The following is an 18,800-nucleotide window of genomic DNA, read 5'->3' on the forward strand; positions in this document are numbered from 1 at the left end:
GGCCGAGGGAGGGTCCTGCCTAGCAAACAGCAGGATCCATTTCTAGTTGAGGAACAGATGTTAATTCAGTATAAACATACAGGGCTTCTTGAAGGTCAGGCTAGGAAATAACTCTTTCTTTAGCAATCTGCAAAGATTATCAAGCCAATGTTTAATATTAGTGACTACTGTCAGTACTTTATATTAATACATCTATCTTGTTCTAACCACAGTTCTACAAGGACAGTTTTGGTGTCTCATTTACAGAGAAATAAACTGAGGTTCAGGAGACTCAACTGAATTGCATAGAGTCGCAACGGCAAAGAACATGAATTTGAATAAAATTTTGTCTACCTCCAAAATCTATGCTCTGATCTACCCAAAGACGGGAGAGAACTTCTTGTTGGATAGAATGGTGGGTGGTGGAGTTATGGAGCTGGTGTCTGGGCCTCAGACTTGCAGCTCAGCACCTGTGGAACTCTGAGTCACTTATTTAACCTCTCTGAATCTTGATTTTCCCATCTGTAAAACGGAAGTAATGGTGCCAACTCACAAAGTCATGATAAGGAGCCAATGACACAATTGTAGGTTCAATAAAATTTAGTTTTCTTCTGTCTTACAACTAATGTTTTTTCACTGTTGTGAATCAAAGACATATATATTTTGGCTCAATTTGAAGTAAATCCAGTTCTTTGTCTTTCTTTTTTTAATGTTTTTTTTAGTGTTTTTATTTATTTTTGAAAGAGAGAGAGACTGAGCACAAGTTGGGGAGGGGCAGAGAGAGGAGACACAGAATCTGAAACAGGCTCCAGGCCCTGAGCTGTCAGCACAGAGCCCGATGCCGGGCTCGAACTCACAAACTGTGAGATTATGACCTGAGCCGAAGTCGGACGCTCAACCAACTGAGCCACCCAGGCGCCCCAATCCAGTTATCTGTCTGTAGCCTGTACTTTGCAATGAATGCTTTACCAGCTCTGTGGGCTTGGGCAAGTTAGTGTTTTTGTTAAACTTCTGTTTCCTTGTGTCTGAAATGGGGAGAAGAGCACTTCCTTCCTGGTATTAGCATGAGAATTCGATGTATTCAGCAAATATTTGTTGAACATTTACTAAATCAGCACTGTCCTCCACTCCAGTGGACACAGTCTCTGCTCTCATAGTAAGTGGAGGGGGGGGCAGTAGGCGATAGGTATAATAAGTAAAACCCAAACATAAGGTAAAATGATAAATTCAGTCTCTTCTATGTATCAGGATTGTGTCTCCATAAATCTTGCAGACTGTGTGCTTTAGCAGATTTCTCAGAAACACCAATATTGCTCCTTTCCAGAAATTTGGAACCATCCGGGCAGACTTGATTGAGCAGATGAGATTCAAACAGAGACTAAAGGTGATCCAGACACTGGAGGATACTACGAAACGGAATGTGGTAAGTCCTTTGAAAAATAGTGGATGGCCTTCTTTCTCCATAAATTCCTGCTTTACAGACTGAGATGATTTAAAAGAAGAAAATCAGGGACTTTCCCACTATAACATCTTTGAGATTGTGAAATTAATTGTGTCTACCTTCTTAAAGGTCCGAACAATTGTGACAGAAACTTCCTTTACCATTGATGAGCTAGAAGAACTTTATGCTCTTTTCAAGGTGAGTTCTTTTTTATTAATGTCTATTTACTTTTGAGAGAGAGAAAGAGAGAGAGAGAAACAGAATGAGAGCGGGGGAAGGGCAGAGAGAGAGATGGAGACACAGAATCCAAAGCAGGCTCCAGGCTTTGCTGACAGCTCAGAACCATGAACCGTGAGATCATGACCTGAGCCGAAGTCGGATATTTAACTGACTGAGCCACCCACATGCCCCTCAAGGTGAGTTTTAAAGTTAAATGCATGTACATCCAGGGGAATAAAAGAGTTCACTGTAATGATTCAATTAGTTCTAGATTTTTTTTTTAATATTTATTTATTTTGAGAGAGAGAGCACAAGCAGAGGAGGGGCAGAGAGAGAGGGGGACAGAGGATCTGAAGCAGGCTCTGTGCTGACAGCAAGAGAGCCTGATGCGGGGCTCGAACCCACGAACTGTGAGATTATGACCTGAGCCACAGCTGGGCACTTAACTGACTGATCTACCCAGGCGCCCCATTTCTGTTAAATTGTTAAGGGACAGCATGAATGTCGACATGCATAAATATGAAGATAGAGCTGAGAGTATAAAAATGGAGTGCTTCGGGGCACCTGGGTGGCTCAGTCGGTTGATCCCACTTCAGCTCAGGTCATGATCTCACAGTTTGTGTTTTCAAGCCCCATGTCAGGCTCGCTGCTGTCAGCGCGGAGCCTGCTTCAGATCCTCTGTCACCCTCTCTCTCTGCCCCCCTCCTGGGCATGCATGCTCTCTCCTCTCTCTCTCTCAAAAATAAACACTTTTTTAAAAAATGGAGTGCTTCATATGAAAAATAAGCATTTTCTCTTAACTGACTTAAGCTGATGTTTTAGCGCTGTTCCACTCCATATATATTTTAGCTAGTTCCTTGGTCCTAACAAAATACGGTATTACTTTATAACACTCATTGGAATGATGGCAGTTGAATTTAAAGTCTCCCTGAAATTATTGTACATTATAATGTCTTATAAGAAGCTGTATTAAAGCACCCTCAGAGCTTTCCTGTATTAAGCTATGTTAAAACACACTGAAAAAGAGATATGTAGCCAGAATAGGAATAAAGCTGTTCATATGCGTAAGGAAAAGCCTAATTGGTTAAAGTTCTGTGATTTTCATTCCATAATTCAGCCCATACCAATCTTGATCCTGAATAAGAAGACATTTTATTAGTAAATAAAGCAATGTAGAATTTTTTTCTTCTAGAAAAAATACTTTTAACCATCGTTATCAACCTCATAGGTAAAAATGTGGCCACTTTGGAGAAACTTTGAAAAGATGTCTTTTATGCTGATACCAACTTTATCCTGATCTCTAATTGGGTAGCTTCTTGTATATTCCCCTTTTATTGCCAGAAATAACATGACTATTTGGAGAACTGCAAACATAGTACAGCAGGAAGCATTAAGGGACAAAGGTCTGGGTTGAATACTAACAGATCTTAGAATCAGAGGATGTGGTAGCTGGGAATGTTTTCACTAATATCCCCACTTGCTTGTTAGCTACTAAAGAGCACCACCATTATTTTCTGTTTGTTTGTTTTACTGGTGCCTACTATAGTGTCTGTCCCTGGCAGGTGCTCTAAACATGTGTATTGAATACATGGGTAAGTTAGTGGTCAGTGGTCCATAGCTGGTTAATCAGGCCCTTCGTGTATCCCAGCAGCATGACCAGCAGAGTGGACATCACCCCCCCCACCAGCCTCTATTCTGCACTTGATGCTGAGGTCTTTATAGTATGCCAGCCCATTCATATTTTATTCATACGCCATAACTAACTGCTCAGTGTAAGTTGGTTATTCATACGAAAAGGGCCCCTCTTGGTTTCATAAAGGAAAAATACAGTGATCCAACTTGGATCAAAACCAAAGATACAATGATCCAATTAAGATCAGATTTTGAAGAGATGCTGAAGACCAGAAGAAATCCGCTTTACAGGGTGGCGGGTAAGATTTGGGGTAACCGAGCAGAAGTGGGAGTAGCAGCCAGAGGCAGCAAGACCCTGAACAGATAGCAGGAAGGGCACTGACGTTAGAAAGAGGAGGCTGCTTTGGGGGGACACCAGGGAAAGGAGGGCCAGAGCTGGTTGTGCGGAAGTCCCGGACCCAGAAACTGCCGAAGCCTGGGCACGTCTGTACCGGTTGTGTCATTCGCACCTGAACAAAGCAGACTCTTCTTTACTCCAAAGCCCTACCCTGAGGCTGTGTTGACAAACAGGAACTCCCCCAATCTACCATGCACCCCAAGAAAGAACCTGAGACTCGGTGTCAGGGGTCAGAAGGAGCCTCGGGAGATACCGTAGAACCCAAGATAAAAACTTCATTATGGACTCTCTTTTTTTGAGTCTTCTTAACCCTTTCATTGGCTTTAAATCATTTGAATGAACATTGAGGCATTACTATGTCAGACACCTTGCCAGACTTCTTAGGCCTTTAAAAAGCCAATTTTGGGGAGCAGGGGGTGGGGAGGGGTTCCTGCATATACAAAGGAAAGATGCATCCCCTCTGGAGGAGCTTATAAACTTGGCAAACTACTAAGTCCTATACCTGAAACTAACGTAACATTGTGTGTCAACGATACTCAAATTAAAACAAAAACTTGGAGGAAAAGGGTGAAAGGCTGCCACCTTGAGGCACATTTGATGGCAAATGTAGTTCAGGGCCCCATTGCCCTAATTTCTCTTGAAGTCTCTAAATTATTCCTTTGGTCCTTTTTGGATGTCTAGGCCCCTAGTCCCCCCATGATGGAGTGTGGGGGCTATCAAGGAACTGGCTTGTCTTTTCCTGATGTTTGTGAGCACTGTCAAAGTGCCTGGACTCACCTTCCAGCCTGGTTCCAGAGTAATTTGCAAGCTTTAGTTAGGAGGAAATGCCTGAGGCAAGCTTTATCCAGGAAGTAGCTCAGGCGAAGAGGACCCCTCCCAGGGATGTATTACCAGTGCCATCCCACCCACTGAGGGCTGCTGGCATCACTTTAGGGCTTGATCCTTGCAGGCTCTCTGACCTCAGCCCCGCCTGCCTGCCTTGAACATCCCCCCACTCTGACCTTACTACTACAGCCCTGGAATGCATTCCCAAACCCCCCGTGAACTCTGACCCACTTCCTTTATTCTCCCAAGGCTGCATTGCAAAAACCTGCCTTTGGTTCTGCACTCCACCTCTTCCTCCCCCTCTCTTGCCTACCCCCACTCCTCTCTTTTAGTTTGTTCGGTGTGATTCCCAGTAAACAATTGTGATCAAGACATTTGGGCTTTGTTCCTTTCTAAGAGCAAAACTACTACTATACCCACTACTGACTCCCCCCTTACACAGCTCCTAAGCTAGGGGAAAGATCTGTTTCGAAAGTGCTCTTTTTCTACTGCAATATTTATACATTACTGTAGTGAGACACTCAGACAGTACAATGGGGAATAAAGTAAAAATAAAGTCCTCCTTTTCACGCCCCTCCCATCTCCCCCATTTACCATCCAGAGCTAACTGTAAATGTCTGGGGGAAGGGTGTCCTTCTGGGCCTTTCTATTACAAGTTTTATCTTTGTGGTCTTCCTAGAATGGGTGCACATATCTACCAGGATCAATATGACTTCATGAATCAGAGGCTGCCTTGTTTCCAAGGACAGAAACAGGAAGCTTTTTGTTGTTTCCAGATCTCTATTCTCCTCACCATAGTGGTTCCTACTCAGAATTTTCCTAGAGCTATTTTCAGATGCGTGAAATAAGAAAACCACACATTTGTAGCTTGAATACTGTGACTATGATATTTATGTAATTTCAGTAACCAAGAGGAAAGGGGTCTTTGGGACACTAAACTAGGAATTCAGAAACCCCAAATGTCATGATGCTTCTGCCCTGAGTACGCAGTTGATGATGACCTCGTGAGAGCCCCTCAGCCTCTGGGCTTTCTCATCCTCACCTAGAAAACAAGCTGGTCAGATTGCCTAAATTACAGATCCTTTCATTTAATTTTTTTAAATAAATTTTTTGTTTATTTTTATGGGTTTTTTTTCTTAAACGTGTCAGTGTGTAAAGGGAAAACGAGTAGGGGTAGAGGCAGGGGATGTGGGGGGGGGGGGGTCCCTTTTTTCACCTACCTCCGGTAACTGAGCTGGACCTTTCATGCTGGATGTAACCTGCAGAGGTGGTTGCCATGGAGTTGGTGGGGGTGGTCCAGTGGAGATGGGTGTAGAACGAGAAGACAGGGAGCCCTAAGACCAGAGCTCCTGCCCCAGGAGACACGCACAGGTGGATGGAAAAGGCTTTTTGCAAACGTGAGGCGGGACTTTTCCTTCCCGGTACCTGCCATGGGATCGCATCCCCAGTAATCCTCTTTTTTTCTTTAACTTTTCAGGCAGAGCATCTAACCAGCTGCTACTGGGGTGGGAGCAGCAATGCTCTGGACCGGCACGACCCCAGCCTGCCTTACCTGGAACAGTATCGCATTGACTTTGAGCAGTTCAAGGGGATGTTTGCTCTTCTCTTTCCCTGGGCCTGCGGAACTCACTCTGAAGTATTGGCCTCCCGCCTCTTCCAGTTGTTGGATGAAAATGGAGATTCTCTGATTAACTTCCGAGAGTTTGTCTCTGGCCTAAGTAAGCATGGGATGTTACTTCATGAATTGGGAAGGGATGACGGGGCAGCAACAGCCACCCCCGTTCCTGGTGGTCCTCAGTGCTGCCCTCCGGGCCACAGCCCTGCACTGCCTCCAACGGTTCCGTTTAGAGGGTAGAGCGTCTCATTTTAAGGTTTGCAAACTGATGGTAAAATTCGTTTAAATGAACGGATATACTATATGATTAAAGCATTCGACACTAGTTAGTCCTCAGCACAAGTTAAAATACATTATCGGAGAATGTGCAAGACAATAAAATGCCAACTTACACACTGAAACCACAGGCCATGATACCTTTACAAGAATATTTGAGTGGATTGTTCTTCTTTGACACAAAGTATATTTATATTACGTATCGCAAAATGTTATAAAAACCTTTCGTGATGTTTTTAATAAAGGGCTGAAGAAACCGCAGCAGTTCTGCGGTCTAAATGGAGGTCTTTTCTCTCCATCTGGCCTGGAGGAAGGACCGGCTGTCCTGAGAAAGCACACCCACACCTCACAAGCAGCACGTGGTTTCTGCCCGTCAGCCTCACTGCCTGACCGTTATTCTGTGTTATCAGGACTGCCCTATGTCCATTAGAACTCTTGCTCCCTTCATGATGGAGCAGAAAGGCTACAGGGTAGTAGAGCTTGGCCCACCAGACATTGAGGTTGTGGATGTAGGACGTGTTATGCCGGTGGGTCAGAATGAGACAAGGAGAAGGAAAAAAAAAAGCTCATTCTCATTGTGCCACTCTGTGACTGTGGGCCAGGTACTTTATGATGTATAAAAAATTATTTATTTATTTATTTTGAGAGAGAGCAGGGGAGGGGCAAAGAGAGAGAGAGAATCCCAAGCAGGCTCTGTGCTATGAGCACAGAGCCTGATGCAGGGCTTGATCTTAAGAACCATGAGATCATGACCTGAGCGTAAATCAAGAGTTGGAGGCTTCACCCGACTGAGCCACCTAGGCGTCCATCCCCAGGTCATGTACTTTAGAATGACATGCCCTAGGAAAGATGAAGGGGTCAGGCACAGAGACAATGATGACTCCAAAAAGTGCTCTAAATCTTTAAGAATAATGACTAGGGCTTAAAGGCCGAAGGAAGCTGATGGTTTTTAAAAAAGCAAAGGGGAGGGGCGCCTAGGTGACTCAGTCAGTTAAGCGTCCAACTTTTGGCTCTGGTCATGATCTCACAGTTCCTGAATTCCAGCATCAGGCTCTGTGCTGCCAGCACAGAGCCTGCTCAGGATTCTCTCCCTCTCTCTCTGCCCCTCTCCTGCTCACACTCTCTCTCCTTCTCACAATAAAGAAGTAACAATAAAAAATAAATAAAAAATAAAAATCCTGCTCAGGATTCTCTCCCTCTCTCTCTGCCCCTCTCCTGCTCACACTCTCTCTCTTTCTCACAATAAATAAGTAAATATAAAAAGACAAAGGGGTGTAGATGAAGTGCACTTAGGAAGGAAAAAATTATTTGTATAAAGCACTCACATATATGCTTAAAAGGGAAGGGGGACATGAAAGAACTAGCCTTTTTTTAGTGCAGACACTACTCAGATGCTTTAGAATTTGTATTTTATCGCTAAATCCAAACAGTAGCCTTTTGAGGAGATACTAATGACAGCTGACATTTATACAGCATTTACTCTGCTGCGGGCACTGCGCTCATGTTTACATGCATTCAGTTTGCCTAAGACACACAACTACGAAATTGAAGTTTGAACCCAGGCACTTCAGGGACCCACTTTGTGCTCTTACTATTATGCTTTATTACCCACGTGCTTACTCTTATTAGCCCCTTTTTTGGCTAAAGACATGAAAGCTCAGAAAAGTTAAATAACTTGCTGGGACACTAGTTTCTAGCGAGTCAATACTTACCTGTTATTGGACTGAACTACACAGTTAGTACATGCTGGGCCCAGGATTCAGAGAAGGGCTGTCTGTCTCAACGATTCATCCTTTTCTTGCTACTTGATGCTGAGGACAGCAAGCAGGATAGTTCTTAGGAAGGAGGAGGTATTAATTTTTAATTACACAAGTAACATATAAGTACATCCCGCTTTTTTAAACAGTGAAACAATCCAGGCAAGGCTAAAGACCCCTTTATCCCTCTCCTAATCTTTTCTGCCCCAAGGTAACTACTTATTGCCAGATGGGTGGCTTTCATCAAATCCAAAAGGGATTTATAAAAATTATCTTTGGACAGGATTAAGGAGGAGGAAAAAGAAACCAGTGCTGCATTAGAAAAGTGATAGAATTTAATAGAAGTATTTAATTGACTTAAGTTCAGGTGACTCCAGTAAGGAAAATACTCTTCAAAATCTTCAAGAAAGGAAAGAGAGGCTTGTAGTCCAGGATAGTGAAAACACTGAAAAAGAGTAGTTAGGGTTCTCAAAAGGCAGTTGAGTTCTTGAGCAAAGTATGCCTTGCTCCAGATACTGGGAGAATGCTCAGAGCTGTTGTCACTCTGTGGGACAATTATTATGGAGATAGACAAGCAGACCAGAAAAGAGAAATTCTGTTCAGGTTTTAAAAACTAAAAAACAGGGGCGCCTGGGTGGCTTAGTCGGTTGGGCGTCCGACTTCGGCTCAGGTCATGATCTTGCAGTCCGTGAGTTCGAGCCCCGCGTCGGGCTCTGTGCTGACAGTTCAGAACCTGGAGCCTGTTTCAGATTCTGTGTCTCCCTCTCTCTCTGACCCTCCCCCATTCATGCTCTGTCTCTCTCTGTCTCAAAAATAAATAAACGTTAAAGAAAAAAATTTTTAAAAACTAAAACACGGATTCTGGAAAAGATGATATCAATCCCCAGGAAGTTCCCTCTAGAAATTCATGAACAGATGGTCTATGTGGAATTAGAAATAAGGGATTACTATCAGAAGCCACAAATGAACTGTATCTCCTTTTCCAATCATGTTGCTGAAAGGCAGGCTCTAAATATGTCATACGTGTCCTGATGCAGCTGGTCATTTGACAGATAACTTGTTATAAATGGAAAAGGTAGGAAGGAGTATATAGAAGTTAGTGATTAGGTAACTGGCTGAACACTGCCCCCAAAATATGATGGTTAATGAGTCAGTTTCAACTGAGGGTTCTCTGGTACTTTGGGTTTGATATTTGACCTCTGATTTTTCCTTCGTTTGCAAATGAGTAACTGTCAGGATAAAATGACTTTGAATAGAATTCTTGGAACAGTGCCTGACTTAAAAAGGGTTTAATGACAGACATTTATTAATTATTTGCTTTGTGTTAAATCTCGTGCTAACTGCTTTCCACGTGTGTGTCACTTTTCTTCTCACAATAATTTTACGAGATAGAATTGTCTGTCATTACTTTCATGATTAGTATTAGTTGGTGTGCAGACATCTTGGAGTTTAGTTAACCACGTGGTCAATATGAAACTCCAGAGTGAAAGAGTATAAAAAAATTGAATGTAAACTCAGGCCATATTAGTGGAAAAGTCAAAAACAGCTCCACTATTCTCTGAAGTAGATAAGAGTCTTCTGGGACTCTCTGTCCAGAGAGATATTGATTGATGAGTTGACACATAAAGTGGATGTGAGTAAAAATGGGGAAGGCTATACAAATCATGTTATATGAGAAAGTGGAAAAATTTGGAGAGGGCGTGATAAACTTGCCTTGAAAAGATAAGCTTGAGGGAGACAGGTGAGTTGTCCTCAAAATCTGAAGGTTGTTGTATTGAGGCAACAGACCTATTCTGTTTGGCTTTAACGAATAGAATAAGGGAAAGAAGAGCAGTTCTAAACCTTTTTTTGAGTCATGGACTCTTTGAGATCTAATAAGGACTTTGGACATTTTCTTCCCCTCAAAATGACATGTGCACATAGAGACAAATTTTCTATTTCATGGGCTTTGTGGACTTTCTGAAGTTGAGATTGCAGGTTAAGGATCCTGAGACTAAAACAAAAATTGCAGAAGGACTTTCAGTAGTTAGAGAATACATCTGCAGAACGGAATGCATCTGGTGGTGATGACCTCTCCGTCTCTGAAAGTGTTCAAGCAGGTGCTAGATCCCTGTCTTTCGTCAGTGCGTGAAGGGAGATGCCTGCATTTAGTGGACACCCCTGCTGTTTCTGGCAACCCAGATTCTGCGATTCCTCTTTCCCCAAAGCTGACTAATCTTCAACTGGCTGCTCTAAGACTAGATATTTGTGAAGGATTTTCTGATTCCAATATGTATAGACTTTAAAAGAAAAGTAACAGGGTTCTTTTGATTGAAGGGATGGTGATATAATGGCAGACAGATGAGGATGAATTAAACTGAAGAAATATTTAGGAGAACCCCAAAACGACTAACGGGGATTTCTACAATGAATAATTGGAAGCGATCTCAGGCATGTTTCGAGATTATTTCTGAATTCTGTTCGAGTGTTGAAACCCAGTTAAATGGGTTTTCTTATGAATAACACATTTATTATGTTCCAGGCACTATTCTAAGTGTTTTGTACATGTTAATACATTTAATTCTCACATTCGTTTGATCCTGATGTCAAGACCACTGGTAGAATCTTGTGTTTATTATTATACAGGGGAAACTGAGGTACAGACAAATTAACTCTCCCAAGGCAAATAGTAAGTACAAAGGAATTGAACCCAGGCATCTGGGTTCCAGAGCTCTTAACCCAAATATGTCCTGACCAGACCTTTTGTCACCTAATGTCTTGATTTCAGTTTGCAAAAAGTAGAGTTTTTAGGGGAATGCTAAGCTGAGAGGCATCACTACCACACATGATACATTTCACATTGTATTTATATGATTCTAGGTGCTGCATGCCATGGGGACCTCACAGAGAAACTCAAACTCCTGTACAAAATGCATGTCTTGCCTGGTAAGTGAGCCACACAGAGGAGCCCATGTATTTGTGACCATGACCTGGTTTGAAAGTTCTTTTTTTGATATACAAAATCACTCACTGGTCACTAAACATGAACCGAATAGTAATTACCTGCATAGGTTCCTGCATCAGTATGTGCTTGATTCCATGGTCATTTACCTGTCTGAGGTATGAGTTGTAATAGAAAAGAGCAGACATCTGCAAGAGAAAGAACAAATAGCATTTGGTAACTCACGAAATACAAAGGTCGCAAAAGAGGAGAACATAGGACCTGAGATTTTGAGTTTAGAAGGAGTCATTTTAACACTGACAGAAACAAGTGGGCAAGATGGAGAGGTTTTGAGTTCAGGTTTTAAAAGGTTGGCCTATAGCATGGATATATCTAGCAAACACTAAAAAAAAAAAAAAAAAAAAAAGGATTGACATTAAGGATAGAGATAGGGTAAAATTGTAGATTTGAGAATTATCTTTAATTGCATACAGTTTCCTAAAATTTGGTTTGTAAGGCAGCATTTCACAGAATTTAGGACAGTCTCATAAAAAGGAAGAGGCAAAGGGACACTTCAGTGTGAGGTTGTTAAAAAGGAAGGTGGAGTGAAAAAATGGAGTGAGCCCCCCACACCCCCCATGAGGCTATAGAGGCCGTCGGCATTCAGGGCCCCCAGTAATGTGCCCCCTCTCCACCTTGGTACCTCCAGCTCCTCGTCCTCCCCCATGTCACTTCTTTAACAATTAAAGCACACTGTCCTTGAGTCACCGCCCCGCCAATATGAGAATGACCTCTCCTCCCCTCTCTAGAGCCATCCTCTGATCAAGATGAGCCAGATTCTGCTTTTGAAGCAACTCAATACTTCTTTGAAGACATCACCCCAGAATGCACACATGGTAAGTGACTTTCCTCCCCATAGGTATAGTATTTCTTTTCTACAGAGCCCTCTTGTTACTAGAAAAAGTTGCCTCAAAGCTAGTCAGTCAAAGAAGTATATGAATTCAGTTGCCTAATACATTACTTTCTTTTCAGATTTGTGAAGTCAAGCAGCCAACAACTAGGGAGTGGGTACTTTGCCCACTGAAGGGAGCATGCACACTGTGTCCCACTGGCTTAGAGAAAACATGACCCCTAGAGCGATATATTTTGCTCCCCTTTCCCTACTGTAGTCAGGCTCATTAAGAACATCATCCTGTTATTATTCTGCTATCCAGAATCAGGACATTTATGTCAGAAAGAGTTCTTATATCTGTATGTAAGAGATACACAGGCTCTGTAATAGGTGTCAGTAAACTTCAGCCCAGGGGCCAAATGTGGCCCGGGGTCTGTTTGTACAGCCTGCAAACTAAGAAAGGGTTTTACAGGGGCGCCCGGGTGGCTCAGTCGGTTAAGCGTTCCACTTCAACTCAGGTCACGATCTCGCGGTCCGTGAGTTCGAGCCCCGCGTTGGGCTCTGGGCTGATGGCTCAGAGCCTGGAGCCTGCTTCCAATTCTGTGTCTCCCTCTCTCTCTGCCCCTCCCCTGTTCATGCTCTGTCTCTCTCTGTCTCAAAACGAAATAAAAAAAAGTTTAAAAAAAAAAAAAAGAAAGGGTTTTACATTTTTAAATGGATTTTAAGAAATCAAAAGTAGAATGATATTTCATGATATAGGAAAATTATATGAAATTTAAACTTGAGTGCCTATAGATAAAGTTTTATTGGAACACTGCCAAGCTATTCATTTATGTATTGCCTCTGGCTACTTTCATGCTATGGGTGGTAGAACTGAGTAGTTGAGACAGAGGCAGTGTGGGCTGCAAAACCTGTGAAATATTTACTGTCCAGTCTTTTATGAAAAAAAAAAACGTGCTGACTTCTGCTTCATGTAGGTATGGGTATTAGGTCTACATAGACATGGTTCAACTCACTGTATACAATGAGATACACAGACGGTGTCTGTCTTGTGTGAATCTAGGCAACATCTCTCAGTAGCTATCGCAGTGACTTCTCTACCTTCTCATTCATCATTACTGCAGCTTCATGACTTCACCCAAGTTCAAAAGTAAACATGGGCTGCTTCTGGGTCCTTTTGCCTCTTAAATCTTATCATTCCAAAATAAGCACAGTTTAGACCAGCTTTTTTTTTTAACTGGAATTTTTAACTTACAGTGTTGTATTAGTTTCAGCTGTGTGACATGACTCAACAATTCTATACATTACTCAGTGCTCATCACGATATGTGTGGTCACCATATGTCACCAAATAACGTTAGTATGATTGAGTAGAAAGGGGTGAGCCAGACCCAGTCTTATTACTATTGGCAATACAAGTTGAGGGTAGGATCTTTGGACAGAATGCCACTCTGTATATTGTTACCTAGGTGAGCTCAGGTAGGTTCTGGCATCTCTGAGCCTCAGTTTCCTTTTGTGGAAAATGGAGATGATAGCTGGCATATTGGGTATAGTATGGATTTTATGAGCTGACATAGTCAGGCTTTTTTAGCATAGTGCCTTAGCATATCTTACAATATTCCTAACTTTGTTTGCAATAGTTTTTTGGCTGCAAAATGTTAGCCATATCTTTGTTAGTAAACACTCATTTCAGAAAAGGATTCACTTATTTCAGAATGCTTCAGGAATGGTCATATGCTAATAAGATTTAATAATCATTAAAAGTTGCTTTAAAAAAAAGTGTTTTTCTAACTCCCAAATCACTATTGCTTTGTGTTGAAATTTAAAAAAAAAAAAAAAAAAAAAAAAAATATATATATATATATATATATAAAATAAGCTAAAGATAAAGCTTAAAATTTTGTAATACAAAGATAACAGTATCCTGGGATACTTTTGTAATGTTTATTCGTATAACATATGTAATTATGATAATATATGCATATATATAAAACGGGGATCAAATTGCCTATACAATTTTGTATCCTACTTTTTTTGTTTAAAATCCCGTGAGCATGCTACGATGTCATTAAACATCCTGTGAAAACCTGGTTTTTATTTATTTGTTTTTAATTTTTTTTAATGTTTATTTTTGAGGGGGGTGGGGGGCAGAGAGAGGGAGACACAGAATCCGAAGCAGGCGCCAGGCTCTGCTTGCAGTAGAAGGGGCCCCCCTGAAACCAGGCGCCCCCCTGAAAGCCTGGTTTTTAAATGTCTGTACAATATCTGTTGCATGAACTTAACCGTACTTTAAAATATTTTTGAATATCTACTTGTTTCCTAAGTCATTTTCAACATTAAGAGGAGAAGAATTTCTCAATGACATATAGTACATTGTTCTCACTCTGTCTTAAAAGCTGCCGAGATTAACCTGACGCTGAATTCAGTGAAGGTCGCATATCTGGCAAGCCAGCCACCTTTTGGATGATTGAAGATGTGCTGGAATGCATTTGGACAGCTGACAAACTGAATGGGAAGTGGGAGGGGGAGTTTTATATGTCTCCCTTTTGAAGTCTTTATGTGCCCTGTAATGTCCTGTTTTTGGAAGAAAAAGGAAAACAGTTAAAAGTGGTTTCCTGGAAAGTCATATATTTTTTTTTAATTTATTGACTTTGAAGAAGAGAGAGAGAGAGAATGAGTGGGGGAGAGGCAAGAGAGAGGGAGAGAGAGAGAATCCGAAACAGGCTCTGCTCTGTCAGTGCAGAATACATTGCAGGGCTCGACCCCCACGAACCATGAGATCATGATCTGAGCCGAAATCAAGAGTCGGAAGCTTAACTGACTGAGCCACCCAGGAGCCGCAACAAGTCATAGTTTTGAAATGCCATATTACGAATGTGAAGGAATTTTGTAGCATATCACATTTTTTGGTTTTCTTTTTTAAAAAGTGAGTTCTTTATCTTTTGCAGAGCCCGGCAGAAAACGAGTCTCATGAATGCAAAGTTAAGATGATGATATAACAGAGAGGGTAGGGAAATCATTCATTGGACCAACACCACCATTTTTTAAGAAGGGAAGACTACACGACATCGTTTCTTAAATTCCTAGTTCTACACTGAACCCTGTTTGTGAAAAATAATTCTGGGGGAATCCACTACTGAGAAATAGGGTTGTCAGATAAGATAAGGAGCAGCAGTAAAATCTGAATTCGAGACTAGCGAAACATCATTTGTTTAGCACAAGTATGTACCATGTGATATTTAGGACTCACTTACACCAGAATATTATTTACCTATCTCAAATTCAGATTTAACTCAGTTTACTGGGTTTTGGCTTTGGTTTTCTTTGTTTTGCTAAATCGGGCAGCCATACCTAAAGGTTTTCCTGTTTTCTACTGCAAATGCTGAGTCTGTGGGTGTATTATATAACCTTGTACTTTTCTTTCTTCCGCACATTTCTTGGCAGTGGTGGGGCTGGATAGCAGGAGGAAACACGGTGCGGAGGATGGCTTTGTGACAGTGAGTCTGCAGCCAGACAGAGGTATACATCTCCTCTTCCGCATGTTTGCCTCATGCTGGGTGAACACTTGTTTCTGGCCCTTTGAACACTTACTTCCTGACATTTGGGTTTTAGGGAAGAGGGCAAATTCTCAAGAAAATCGCAATTATCTAAGACTCTGGACTCCGGAAAATAAATCCAAATCAAAGAATGCCAAGGATTTACCCAAATTGAATCAGGTAAGTGTCTAACATTTCAGTTTCTTCATTTTGAACCTTGAAGATGTTTTCCAAGTCATAGAAAAATGTAGACTACGTACCCCTGAAAGATAATGGTAACTCAATAAAAAAATAAAAAATGAATTAATAAAAGGGGATGCCTTGCCTGGGTGGCTCAGTCAGTTGAGCCTCACGGCTCAGGTCATGATCCCGAGGTCATGGGATCGAGCCCCACGTCAGGCTCCATACTGAGTGTGGAGCCTACTTGGGATTCTGTTTCTCTCTCTCTCTCTCTCTCTCTTTCCCTCTGCCCCTCTCCCCCACTTGTGCATGTCCTCTCTCTCTCTCTCTCTCTCTCTCAAACTAAAAAATAAAATTAATTAATTAATTAAAAGATAATGGTAACTTGGGGTATTCAATTAAGATCTGTTTGGATCTAGTCTGTGCATGTTTTCATGCATCAAAAATATGTTCAGTCGTGAGGAGGTGACCCACCCCCTCAGAGAAAATGCAAATCACAAAATACTCAGTTCTTTGAGTACACACATTCTCATTTCAGTTATTAAAAATACTCTCAGATACTCAGAAGACAAGCTCATGCTGTTTTCAAATGACCGTGCTCGGCTATAAAGATGTCTGACACATTTTTTCCTTAAAAAGCTGAGTTGTAGTGAGGCAGAGGAAACAATATAAATAATACAACCCAGGATGGAAATGTTGTCTCCTAACAGGAGAGCAGATGAATCACGTGGGTGGGGAGTAGAAGGCATCACGCCTGCCCACGACACCAGCAAATGTGAGAGAGGGGATTTGAGCTAACCTGGGGCTGCACGCTGAAGAGTGTAGACATGACATGGGATGAGGTCTGGGATTTACTTACAATACTTGAACAGAGGATAAAAGAGTTGGTGAAGCAGCTAACCGTAGGACAATCCTTCTAGACTCTGGGTGCCAGCTACGTGACGGTTCATTATTTCATCCTTTCTACTTTCACGGGTGTTGGAAATTCTTCAAATTAAAAAGAATGCAAACGTGAGTGAAGAGACTTTATTTTTTCAGGTTCATTTATTTGGTTTGAGATGGGGGGGATGGGCAGAGAGAGAAGAGAGAATCCCAAGCAGGCTCCACACAGTCAGTGCAGAGCCCGATGCGGGGCTCGAACTCAGGAACAGTGAGTTGATGACCTGAGCCGAAATCAAGAGTTGGCACGTAACCGACTAAGCCACCCAGGCACCCCAAGTGAAGAGACTTTAAACAGTAGCCAGTTGGTTCTACATAGAGGACTTTTCAGAGTCTTTCAGGAGCCCTGTTATTAAATGGCTTCACAGTCCGCTTCAGTCCTGCCTCTGTGCTGCCAACGAGATGGTCCCATCCTCTGTGTTTTTCCCGATCGCTTTTCAGGGGCAGTTTATTGAGCTGTGCAAGACCATGTATAACATGTTCAGCGAAGACCCCAACGAGCAGGAGCTGTACCACGCCACGGCTGCGGTGACCAGCCTCCTCCTGGAGATCGGGGAAGTCGGCAAGCTCTTTGTCACCCAGCCTGCCAAGGAGGGCGGGAGCGGGGGCAGCGGGCCCGCCTGCAACGCGGCCATCCCGGGCGCGCTCTTCCCCAAGAAAGGGCCCGGCCAGTCTTACGTGGTGGAGGCCGTTGAGCCCCTCCCGGCCGGCTTGGCGGTGGAGGGTGAGGAACACTCCCTGGGAGGGCAGTTGGAGGACGTCAAGCTGGAGGACTCCTCTCCCCGGGACCACGGGGCCTGCTCCTCCATGCTGATTTCCGATGACGACACCAAGGACGACAGCTCCATGTCCTCGTACTCGGTGCTGAGCGCCGGCTCCCACGAGGAGGACAAGTTGCACTGTGAGGACATCGGGGAGGACACCGTCCTGGTGCGCAGCGGCCAGGGCACGGCGGCCCTGCCCCGGAGCACCAGCCTGGACCGGGACTGGGCCATCACCTTCGAGCAGTTCCTGGCCTCCCTCCTGACTGAGCCGGCCCTGGTGAAGTACTTTGACAAGCCCGTGTGCATGATGGCCAGGATCACCAGTGCAAAAAACATCCGGATGATGGGCAAGCCCCTCACTTCGGCCAGTGACTATGAGATCTCCGCCATGTCAGGCTGACCCCTGCGCCTTCTCTGGGGACCGGGAGGGGAGGGAGGGTTTTTTTTTTAATGTTCCGTGTTGGGCTTTCTTTCTTCCTTTTAAATTAAATATTTATTAGTACCCGGCTTGAAGCCTAGTGTTTTCATAATATAATACAATGAAAACTACAATGAAAACCGTTGGAGAAATATTTAAACACCTCGACGTAGGTACAGTACACTGTCTTGGGGGAGGGGATTGAACAGAATACAGTTAATTCAGTGAATTCCAAAAAAGATTAATCTGTCCGTGATATGTGTGTATTTTAACTTCTTAATCTTGCTGTTGAGCTGTGTACATGGTTAAAAAATAGTGCTGTTTAACGCTAAATAAGGCAGCAACCTTTTGTGTATTTGGGCTTTTTAGATAAAACTAGAGCCGTCAGGAAAATGAAATGCCACAAACACAAAAATGTTCCTAAAAGGAAAAGGCATTGTTGGCGGGGGTAAATCCTATACCATTTTAGGTGGAGGGTGCATTAGAAATATTTTTTAAGATTTGAAATATATTTCATAAAAGTCCTCTATTCAGAAATCATATTCAACAGATGTTTCCTTTCAAGGGGAAAATATTTGAGGCTCTAAACAATTATGAATTTTCACATGATGCCAGAATAACACTTCTAGTTGATCAATTTGGACCAATACTAGACCAACTTTGCATTAAAAAAACTGTTGTGATTATTTAAGTCAGCTGGCCAGAATTCAGGGAAAATGAACAGTCTTTTGTTACAGAGAATCTGAAAATGACAACAAAGATAACCGAGGGCTCAGGATTTTTTTTTTTTTTTTTTAAAGAGTAAAAGTACTGATGCTTCTGATACTGGATCTTCAGCTTCTTGTTACTCATTGCAAATAAAGCAAAAACTAAAACCGATAAACTTTACCATTGCTATACTGTGCATAGATTCAAGAAATTAAACTACGTATCTTCTATGACCATCTTTCCCGTTAAATCGATGTCAAGTAGAGATCATGTAAACTAAAAAACAAAATCTGCAAGATAACG

At 42.5% G+C, this 18,800-nt stretch overlaps 1 protein-coding gene across 1 annotated transcript in view; it reads left to right on the top strand.

Annotated features, from left to right (window-relative positions):
* TBC1D9 (TBC1 domain family member 9) overlaps positions 1 to 18,585 on the top strand; it is a 114,266-nt gene extending 95,681 nt beyond the window's left edge. Inside the window, exons 14-21 of the mRNA XM_042935431.1 lie at positions 1,304 to 1,402; positions 1,550 to 1,618; positions 5,971 to 6,211; positions 11,001 to 11,066; positions 11,871 to 11,957; positions 15,397 to 15,471; positions 15,565 to 15,668; positions 17,049 to 18,585. Coding sequence (XP_042791365.1) covers positions 1,304 to 1,402; positions 1,550 to 1,618; positions 5,971 to 6,211; positions 11,001 to 11,066; positions 11,871 to 11,957; positions 15,397 to 15,471; positions 15,565 to 15,668; positions 17,049 to 17,771 — 1,464 coding nt within the window. The 3' untranslated portion in view covers positions 17,772 to 18,585. The remainder of the gene's footprint in view (positions 1 to 1,303; positions 1,403 to 1,549; positions 1,619 to 5,970; positions 6,212 to 11,000; positions 11,067 to 11,870; positions 11,958 to 15,396; positions 15,472 to 15,564; positions 15,669 to 17,048) is intronic.
* Positions 18,586 to 18,800: the final 215 nt, after the last annotated feature.

This window comes from Panthera leo, chromosome B1, assembly GCF_018350215.1.
Source record: "Panthera leo isolate Ple1 chromosome B1, P.leo_Ple1_pat1.1, whole genome shotgun sequence".
NCBI lineage: Eukaryota > Metazoa > Chordata > Mammalia > Carnivora > Felidae > Panthera > Panthera leo.